Source organism: Cotesia typhae, unplaced genomic scaffold, assembly GCF_013202065.1.
Source record: "Cotesia typhae breed Kobodo isofemale line unplaced genomic scaffold, CoteBio_Ctyphae contig_33, whole genome shotgun sequence".
In the NCBI taxonomy this organism is placed as follows: domain Eukaryota; kingdom Metazoa; phylum Arthropoda; class Insecta; order Hymenoptera; family Braconidae; genus Cotesia; species Cotesia typhae.
In genome coordinates, this window is record NW_027423741.1 from 1,535,939 (window position 1) to 1,546,451 (window position 10,513).

At 26.0% G+C, this 10,513-nt stretch overlaps 2 protein-coding genes across 3 annotated transcripts; one reads left to right on the top strand and one right to left on the bottom strand.

Annotated features, from left to right (window-relative positions):
- The first annotated feature begins 1,881 nt into the window (after positions 1–1,881).
- Twf (twinfilin actin binding protein) lies at positions 1,882–8,061 on the top strand. 2 transcript variants are annotated; one of them, XM_074241462.1, is made up of 5 exons: positions 1,882–2,144; positions 2,296–2,373; positions 2,782–3,441; positions 3,695–3,813; positions 7,346–8,061. In XM_074241462.1, the coding sequence occupies exons 1-5, from the start codon at positions 2,120–2,122 to the stop codon at positions 7,511–7,513; spliced, it is 1,050 nt and encodes a 349-aa protein (XP_074097563.1). In that variant the 5' UTR covers positions 1,882–2,119; the 3' UTR covers positions 7,514–8,061. The 2 variants fall into 2 exon arrangements, with proteins under 2 accessions (XP_074097563.1, XP_074097564.1); XM_074241463.1 differs by lacking the exon at positions 7,346–8,061 and adding an exon at positions 4,150–6,984.
- A 53-nt stretch (positions 8,062–8,114) lies between these two features.
- On the bottom strand, positions 8,115–9,595 carry 140up (RPII140-upstream gene protein). The gene is made up of 4 exons (XM_074241465.1): positions 9,217–9,595; positions 8,887–9,141; positions 8,553–8,801; positions 8,115–8,240 (listed from the first exon to the last, which is right to left on the bottom strand). The coding sequence occupies exons 1-4, from the start codon at positions 9,381–9,383 to the stop codon at positions 8,147–8,149; spliced, it is 765 nt and encodes a 254-aa protein (XP_074097566.1). The 5' UTR covers positions 9,384–9,595; the 3' UTR covers positions 8,115–8,146.
- Between the last annotated feature and the right edge of the window lie 918 nt (positions 9,596–10,513).

Below are 10,513 nucleotides of genomic sequence, written 5' to 3' on the forward strand. Positions count from 1 at the left end.
TCAACAACACAATCGAGTTCGCTAGAATTACGTAATAAGCCTTAGGGTAGTAAATGAATTTATAATAAAACGGGTATCACGGAGCATATATAATAAAGAGATCGATTCACTTTTAGAATTTCAAGAATTTAATGTAATGTTTTAATGTTTTAAGTTGTAGATGTCAATCATAAATTTTATTCACAATATATATCACGTCAATCTGACATTTAATAATTTTTTTGAAGAAGAACTTTATCGATAACGATCAGAAAATTTTTCGCTCATTAATGAGCATTGACTAAAAATAATTACTGGCTGAGTGATATAATTGTTTAGTCGATCGTTTGTGCTTGACAGTATTTAATTATTGTAAATGGATTGGCCATCAATTCGCCTGTTATTAATTATAATTGATAATACTGTCAGATCCACAATTTCTATTCGATCTTACGACAAAATTTATGTTATTACGTAAACTGAAAAAAAAAAAAATTTTAATCACGTGGCATAACCGTTTGTTACCTAATATACAGTATTCTCCAACTTATTGTGAAGTTGAACAAATAAATATTGATAATAAGTAATAAGAATAAGCTTTTTATTACGAGAAGCTCTTTGTTTTTAAGTTTAGAGTTTAATTATGCAAAAAAAATAATATTTTTCTTATTAATGTAAGTGCTCAAAGTATATTTTACTTCAAATAGTTATTTGCAAAAAGACTTTACGGAAAAAAGAACAGTTAAATCATAATTTACAGGGGAAATTTTATTAATTAAGTACTCCGAGAAAAAAAAATTGAAAAAATTACAGTTTTTAAATAAAATTTTCATAAATTCTGTAAGAAATTTATTTTAAAAATTAAAAGATTTTAAGTATTGATTTAAACAGTCTGGAAAATTACTTATTACAGAGTTTGCCAGCTTTTTTTATTGGAGCGCATAATTATTGAAATTTAAACTAGAAAATTTATTTATTAATTGTAAAAAATTTTTTTTTTATTCATTTAGCATAATTTGAAATTCAATTAAATAAAAGCGTTATTTTAAATTTTTCAACCGCGAAACCGCATGTCAAAAACGATGTTAATATTTATAAATGTATGCCTCAATTAATATTGATTACAATCATCCAAGTTTATATTTGAGTTTCATTATTGCTCTATGCAAATAATACTTTTTTTTTTGTTTGATACAATTCATCGTAAATTCATTAATTTTCGACTTTTTTGTAAACATTTAAAGTTTTCAACAGCAAGTTAGCAGAAAACATACCTCCAAGTTCTCATATAGACTTCTAAAGTATAAATATAATTTTTTAATAATTACTTTAATATGCATTTGTACAATAAAACTTTATTAATAACCCAAGTTTCAAGAAAACAATCAAAACTTTTTGAATGTAAATAAATAATATCCATAAATTGCCTTACACACGACTAAATAATAACTTTCTCAACATTACATACATATTTTATGATATTTACTTCTATTAAAAAAAATTCTAAAAATTTTTAAATATCTGCTAAATTTATTTTCATAAAAAAATTAGTTTTTTATTTTTTTCAATATCTTCACTCGTAAAAGTGAGGATTACAGTTTATAATAATTAACTTAGGGCCAATTTTTCGATCAATGATTTAATTTTAATCATTGATTAAAAAACTGGCCCTTAATATATTTTTTATTGACTCTGATTAGAAAAAAAAGTTTAAAACGATTCTAATTAAATTTTTGAATTCAGGAATATTTTTCGTGCGCTTAAAAAGGAAGACCGCGCATGCGTGTGTAGTGCCAATGAGCACGGTGGCACGGGATCGGTCATATTTGGATACTCTGGTAAATTACTCGAACGCATGCGCAAAAATGGGGTAAAATGACCATTTTTTCCCGTGCCCCGTGCCAGCACAGATCGTACAAATTTAATTCTCGCGTTTTATTAGGACAGCTAGCCTTCAGCAACACTGGCTTGTCCCAGCCTCCCTATTCCAGTGTTTCCAGTAACGTTGGTGGTTTTGGTTACGTTAAAGTGGTTTATTTCGTTGATTACTGTATCCTGGCGGCGTTAAATTAGAGCTTGTGAATAAATTTTATCATTTTTTTTATTTAAGCAGAGCACAATTATAATAGTAGAATAAATAATGTCTCATCAGACAGGAATAAAAGGTACAACTATTTTTAAAAATAGACATTTATTTACATTGCTACGTAGGTGATGAATTTAACCTCAAACACGCCCATATAAATTTACTCTTTAATTAATACTTACTGTTAAATAACTTGACCGTTTAATTAGACATAATTCAATAAATTACAGCTAATGACGCTCTGAAAAAAATATTCGCCAAGTGTCGAGATGGAAAAATTCGAGTGCTAAAAGTATCTATTGAAAATGGTATGAAGATAAAATACATATATAATATATAATTAAATAATACTGAAGTAGTTAGCCGTAAGCTGTCAATTTTAAAAATTTTTTTAATAAATTAATTACAATAAAAAAATTTTCACTTGTAATTTTTATTAATTTTCATGACATTAAAGTTAGCTGTCACTTGATAAATTTTTTATTTCATTTAACAATTAAATTAATTCTAAAAAAATTACATTTTTAATTTTTTAAAATTTCTGCATGTCAATTTTCAACAAAATTTTTTTTGTCATAATTTATTTGTTACAAAATTTATTAAAATGATCAAAAATTTGCTATTCTACAAAAATATTAAAAAAATTTTTAATGTCTGTCAACTTTAGTGTAATATAATTAAGTAATTAATTAATTCCTGGTAATTAAAATTCCTAGAGGAGTTAGCACCATCTACATCATCAAAACCTGTCGGAAAATGGCAAGACGACTACAACAAATTAGTGAAACCACTTATCGATGAAAATCAACCAGCGTACATATTATTTAGACTAGACACCAAGTCACCAGACTCCGGCTACGACTGGCTGTTTATCTCCTGGTCGCCCGACAATGCCCCCGTGCGCCAAAAAATGCTCTACGCGTCAACAAAAGCCACCCTGAAGCAGGAATTCGGAACTGCTTCCATAAAAGACGAATTGCATGGCACCGTGATGGAAGACGTGACTCTGGAGGGCTACAACAGACACAAGAAAAATGATGCTGCACCAGCACCGCTTACTTCTGCTGAAGAAGAGCTGGTTGAGCTTAAGAAAACAGCTGTACATACTGACTACAATGTTGAAACGCGACATCAGACGCTCAGTGGTGTTGCGTTCCCTGTAACCGATGAAGCTAAACAGGCGATAACTAACATGGGAAAAGGAGTCCATGAGTATGTTCAGTTGAAAATAGACTTGGACGAAGAAAAAATTCATTTAGTTATGACTGGTGACGTTTCTTTGGATAAGTTACCTACCAAGGTACCTGCTGATGCTGCCAGATATCATTTATATAACTTTAAGCACACTCACGAGGGTGATTACACTGAAGCAATAGGTATATTTTTTTTTCGACTACTTTTTTAAAATCTCTTTGACGACCCTGTTCAAAAATACTGATTGAAAAAAATTAAAAAACATTTTGTTCGATTTTTTTTTTTTTTTTCATATAGATATACAGTTTGCATGCTTCTCAATTCTTTTTAATCAGTATTCTTAACCAGAGTATTTTTGACTGATTGATCAACACCTTGCAATCTTTTATTAATTTAAAATTTAATTTTAATGATTATTCATTATTGCTGTTTTAGTTTTTATCTACAGTATGCCAGGGTACAGTTGTAGTATCAAAGAGCGAATGCTTTATTCGTCATGCAAGGCTCCATTGCTGGATCTTATCCAGTCATTAGGTGTTACAATTGCGAAAAAGGTCAGTATTTAATAATTATTTTATTTGTTTTAATATTATTTTTCACTTAACCGCTTAAATAAGTCCATTAAATAAGACGGTAGAATTTGGTAGCAGTATATATAATGCTTCAGTAATTAATAGATTAATTATTGACAATAATAATCAGTAAAAGCGAAATGACGTTGAGATTAATAAACGCGATAAATGGTTGCATGTGTAATTTTTAATTTAATTAGCATATTACGTAACATGTAACGATATTATGTGCGGTTGTATCATTTAACTGATGCACCAAAGTTTAAATTAATTAATGAATAATAATGCTCCATAATGGCAAACGGATTATAAATGCAGTTGGAGGTAAATAGTGGAGAAGAGTTAGCAGACATGTTGGAGGATCCTCCTACAATAAAAGAAAAAATCATCGTCTCGACCCCGGTCACCCCGACAAGCAATATTCCGCAGGTTTTAACTGAGAAAAAATCTAAACAAAAACGTTCATGCGTTTTAAGTTAACAGGTTCAACTCACTTGGTTATTACATTCCATACTTGGTATTTAAAAAAAATATGCGATTTATGTTTGTGTTTATTATTATATTAATTATGTTTTACAAGCTATGACGCACATAGGTTTTTGTGATTACAAATTTTACTCATGAGATAATTGAAACAAAGGTTCAACTAAAAAAATAAAATTCAAAGTAATTTATAAAAAATATCTAATGGATCACTAAGTGTCCAACGTGATATGTATATTTGTTTAGCAAGAGTAGGATTAACCGTGTATTTTTCTAAATTATCTTACAAAAAATAAAAAACTAATAAAACAAAGCATGATCGTCAACAGGTTTACGCTTTCGAATAAAATAGCAGCTTATAATAATATTAATATTAAAGTTTGACGTTTTCTGTGGTAATCAAATTATTCCATAATAAAAGTACTGCTAATAAATATTATAATTATATATTATTATTGCGTATAAATGTTTATGGTTTTGATTTTAAATTTTTGTTTTCGTAATAATTAATAATATTCTAAATTATGTTTTGTGAATAGTATATTGCGAGTTGATGCATTTTATTCTGAGATTAAAGTTAGTGAGACGTAATTTCGTCTAGTCGGAAATGAATTTCAAGTCATGTCTTAAATATTGGGTGTGGTGCATGCCTACACAGAATTTCTCTCCAAATTGCAATTTTTAGGATTTAATAATGAATAAATTATTATAGAAAGCATTTATCAAAAAATGCTACTTGTAGAAATAAAAAAAAAAAAAAAAATCTGGATGCAATTTTTCCAAAATATTAAAATTTATTTGTTATATTAAATTAAAGAAAAAAATTTTATTAATTTAAAAAATCTCTAAATACGCGTTTTGTAATTTTTAAACGAATAATTTTTTTTTTTTTTTTTTCCATTTTTATGTAATAAAAAAAATAGTCTATTTTTTTTTTTTTTTTTGGAGATAAATTTTGTGAGTTTTAAAAATGGAGACAAATTCTGTGTAGGCATGTACTACACCCTTAACTCATTACTTCTTAGATATATTTAATACAAATTATTGAAATAATTTTTTTAAGCTTGATTGTTTAGTTGCAAAAAAAGGGCAGCACAAATATTTTAATTTTAATTTTTATTATATTTACATTTATAAAAATTTTTTAAAAGCAACGAAATGATCTATATTTAATAATTTATGAAACTAAACGTACAAAATAAACTGAAGACATGATCGTGAAATTCACTCCAGGCATTATATTTAAATAATTTATCGTTGGTTAAAAACAGATAAATTAAAATAAAATACAGTATATTTGGCAAGTTGGCCATTTGTGATTATTAGAGAGTTAGGTAAATTCCATAGGCTTTAGCTGATTATATTAATTAAAAAATGCCACTCGCCTAACTTCTCTACCACGTAATATTCATTACTATAACATATTAATTACATAGTTGAAGAAAATATATAGATATAAATATATTAGATTAAATATAGAAACAACGATGTGAGTCTATTTCAAAATTATTATTTTTAGTGTACAAGATAATTTGTTTTCAAAACGATTGAAAAAAAATTATATTATTTTGTGCTTTTATAATTGATAAATATTTATAAAAAAAATTTTAATCAACTAATAATCAAAACTTTACAATATGATGGATGGAAAAATTTATAAATTCGTACTAAAAAAATTAAATCATATTTTTATGTATGTTAAGACTGATTAATAAGTATCACTGACTAAAAATTTGAGAGAATAATTTTTTAAATTCCGTTTTAATTATTTATAAATGTGAATCTCAACAAAGTATTGATCAATCAACAAAATTATTCCACGAATAAAGATTTACGCCAGTATAATAAATAAAAATAGTCGATCTAGAACAAATTTAAAAAAAAAAAAAAAAACAGAAGGGCATTATATTTTTTGTGATGTATTTTTTTAAATCACGTAGATTTTTATAAAAATTTAAAAACTTCCTTGTCAACAAAAAATATAACAAAATTAATTAAACGTCGATAAAACATCATAATTAACATATTAACAATTTTTGGCCTAATCATTATTAAATAACAATTATTTGTTGTAATTAATATTATTAAAAATATAGTCTGATTTATTGCTGGCCATAATTTAATCTTTAAAGTAAATAATAACAATGCTAATGTTATTAATAAAAGGCCAATCGATTATAATTATTATTATTATTAATTAAATATTAATCAGCAATGCTCAAAAATATATAAAATTGTGTTCCTAATTATAATATTGTTCATTAATATAATTAATGCATGAAATTTTGGATTAAATTGTTTATTAAAATTTTGTATTAATCCTCGGCCTATTCTGTAAGTTTTTTTTTTCCTTTTAATCAAATTAATTCGCGTTACAGATGCCATAAGGGTGTATAATAAAAATTCTGTTTGTTTTTCTAAGTCCAAAAAAATTTTTAGTTTGAAGAAAAAATTTTTTTTATAATTAAAAATTTTTTTACACTTAAAAAAATAAACAGAATTTTTTTTATACGCCCTTATGACATCTGGTACGCAAATTACTATACTTACCTAATTATAAATTTTTTTGAATCATTTTAAATGTTGCAATTAAAAAAAAAAAAATTGTATACCTTGCCAATATAATTATTAATGATGCTATATGTATAATAAAATATTATGCAATTAAAATTGACCAAGTGTTAAACCATTATTACAAAAAATCCACCGTTGACTAAAATATTTTTTTTTATTTATATTAATAAATAAATAAATAAATAAATAAATAAATGTAATAGATAAATTAGATGTTTATTTATTAGGTTCCAAGCACACGTGGCAAAGATAAATCATCTACTGGTATGTAATTAATAGTAAATAGTATTAATAAAATAATTGCTTACAGAATAGGCCTGAAAAAAAAAATCAAATCCTTTTTTCGTCTTAATTCAATATTAATGATGAACAATTATTATTATTATTTTAATTATTATGATTATAATTTTAAATTGATGCCGTAGAATAATTTATTTGGAATTTGTTGAATGTGTAGCTAGAGATAGATGATGCAAAGGAATTAACGGAAGGATTTTTACAAGAGGAGCTACACCCAAAAGTCAATTTACACCGGCCAAAATTTGCTAAGCCGAAAGGACCCCCTGGCAGAGGTGCTAAACGTATTACCAAGGTCCAGGACTTAGATAAGCAAGAAGAATCATAATTAATTATTTTATTGCGTGTGTAATTTTTCTTTTAAATTTTTAAATTTTTTTTTTTCGCAATTACAAACAGGGTGGTAGGGACTTTAGTCTATTGACTACGTGAGATTATAGTGCATTTTGTTATTTTTAAATTTATTATTTATTTAATCAATTTAAACATGTACTAGTATCATTTTAGTATTAAATTTATTTACTAGTTAAGCATTTAATCAGGCCTATTCTAAAAGCAGGGTTGAATTAAAAAATTATCCAATGCTTTTTTAATCTATTTAAAAATTATAATTATGTAAATTTTTATGTATTATATGCAATAAGGTAGGTAACGTTATTTTACAAATTTATTGACAAATAATTGTCAAGTTATAATTTCATGGCCTACAAGTAGTTTTTAAATAGTATGTCAATAATTGAAATTATTAAATGTGTTTACAAACAGAATTTTTTTTGTAAATTGTCGATTTAGCAAAATAAAAGTATACCAATATAATTTTGTTGTTTCTTCATTTTTTTTTTTTTTTTTTTTTTTTTTTTTTTTTTTATAAATAAATTAATCTATTAATGAAATGTAACAAATAACTAGTATGTACAAAAAACTATATAAAGATTATTCAGTTTATTTTTTTTTTTGTTCTTTATGCGCTTTCATTAGTGCCTTTGCCAACAACAACGTTTCGTACTTCACCGTACTCTTTGTTAAGATATTCATCTCTTTGTCTGCGCAATCCGCTAAAAATGATATATTTAATTAGTTATAAATCTTGAATAATTAATAAAAATTATATATTTCATATTTTATGTTTTTAAAGACTAGAATTAAAAATTAGCAATAAGGTAAAAGACCCAATTATTGACACTTGCAATTTTATTCTAATTAAAAAAATAAAATGGTGTTAAAAAATCAATTATCTTAAAATTTATAATTAAAAAATTGTATTTATTAATTTATTAGAGTCGATTTATTTTATTTAATTAAAATAAAATCGCAAGTGTCAATAACTGGTTGTTTTAGTTTAAAAATAAAATAAAAAATCGACTTACTCCTCACGTAACTCTGCCATTTTTTTCTGTGTTTCTTGTAATGATCTCATCGATGTACCAGAAATCCAAAAAAGTCCATCGAAAAATAATCCAGTTAGTGTACCCACAAAAGCACCAACTAGTGATCCAGCTATAAATCCCTTAAGTCCCATATTGACTTTAAATAGTCCACCAGCGGTCATACCAGCAATAACGTATTCCAGGACTCCATCTTCTCCTCTCCACGCAGCTACTGCTGTACTAGTTGTTCTGAAATAAATAAATAAAAAATCAAATTTATGATTACTTATTAAATCTAGTCTTTAAATAAGAATACAGTGTAAGACAGTCTTACAAAAAAATAGTTGAGAACATTCCAATTCGCCAGCCCCATTTCAAGGCTCCTGAACCCATAGCCAGTGTAACCCGGTGTTGTAGCTGACGTTTAGCTTCCAGATGATTGGGAAACTTGGTCGCATGATTATTTTCAATAAAATTATGAAAAGCAGTACGCGCTTGATTCATAGCACCGAAACCTGCCCCCATTAAGATACTGGCAGATGACATATGAACAAGTGTTGTGAACTCTGCAGACAGTTCTCCGTATTTTCTATAAAATAAAGATGATTAATTTTAGATATATATTTTTAATATTATTGTTATTTTATTTCATGCTATTACTTACCCTGGTAAAAACACTCGGCAAAGTCCATCTAACCCGGTCTTAGGTGCATTATCGTCGTCGTCGTCGTCACCAGCTCCTACTACTACATCATAATTAAGATCTGGAGTTAATAAACCAATAAATGCTAGTCTGTCAGCATGGAATTGGCGTAAAAAAAAACGTGCCATTATATTTTTTTATTTATTTATTAATTATTCATAAATAAATAAATATACTTTATAACCAAACGACACACGGAGACTGCTATTTTTATTGTTCAATACTTTTAAACAGCAGATGGCGCTGCAAGCTTGTTTTAAAATTTTTTGATGCTATTTTTAAACAATACTGAAGTTAGCAGTCAGTTGTTCATTTTAAAAATTTTTTTAATAAATCAATTACAATAAAAAAATGCTTCTAAAAATTTTCACTTGTAATTTTTATTAATTTTTACATGTGAAATTTTATAATTTAATTTTTTTTTTAATAATTTAATTGTTGTAAGTATCTAAAAAAATTTTTATATCTGTCAACTTTAGTGTCATGTTTTTAAATTCATTCAATGAAGAAATAGTCATTTTTAATTTGGTTCTGAAGTTAGCTGAGAGCTGTCAATTTTTTTTAAATTTTTATAAAACAATAATTACAATAAAAAATTTCCATTAATTATAAAAAAATTATAAAAGACTCGTTGAACAGTTTGCTGTCATTACTCATATCCAGCATGAAGAAGTCATTAAAATAATTATAAATACATTAACTAAGTTGAATGACAAATGTAAAATTATATGAGCAGAGACTGAGACTTAATGGCGTTTTGACAGTAGAAAGTTTTTAACAGTATGACGCACATTTTATTAATCCCCACTCTAAATAGGTCCCAAAATTTACTCGCTAATGAAGAGGGCGTAATACTAAAATTACGTGGGTAAAATTAGGAGTAATTACTCAAATTAAGACAGTAGACAGTTTTTAGACAACCGAGGTAATGTAGGTCACTCAAATATTTTTCTCTTAAAGAAAATTTTTATTTTTTTTAACACGTTTTCTTCTTGTCGTTTTATATTAAATAATATCACAAAATGATCAACGAAAGTCCCAATGATGATTTGACAGCAAATTCAACTCCAAGACAATCTGGTATAGTTCTACTTATTTGAATTCAAAGTACAATAGTTCATTTAAATTAATTATATTTAATTTTTATTATTATTTATTATAAATTTTTTATTATTATTTATTATCCATTTTTAATTTTTGAACATTTATTGCAGGAAAATCTGACCATGCACGCAAAAGCGCAAAATCGCAATCGAAA

What these genes read in the sequence shown, in the direction of transcription:
- Twf (XM_074241462.1), top strand. Translation starts at nt 2,120, where the DNA reads ATGTCTCATCAGACAGGAATAAAAG. An exon ending in TGATTACACTGAAGCAATAG is followed by an intron (nt 3,442 to 3,694) that starts GTATATTTTTTT and finishes TTGCTGTTTTAG; the next exon opens with TTTTTATCTACAGTATGCCA. An exon ending in GTGTTACAATTGCGAAAAAG is followed by an intron (nt 3,814 to 7,345) that starts GTCAGTATTTAA and finishes TTGAATGTGTAG; the next exon opens with CTAGAGATAGATGATGCAAA.
- 140up (XM_074241465.1), bottom strand. Translation starts at nt 9,383, where the DNA reads ATGGCACGTTTTTTTTTACGCCAATTCCATGCTGACAGACTAGCATTT. An exon ending in TGCCGAGTGTTTTTACCAGG is followed by an intron (nt 9,142 to 9,216) that starts GTAAGTAATAGC and finishes TTTATTTTATAG; the next exon opens with AAAATACGGAGAACTGTCTG. An exon ending in ATGTTCTCAACTATTTTTTT is followed by an intron (nt 8,802 to 8,886) that starts GTAAGACTGTCT and finishes TATTTATTTCAG; the next exon opens with AACAACTAGTACAGCAGTAG.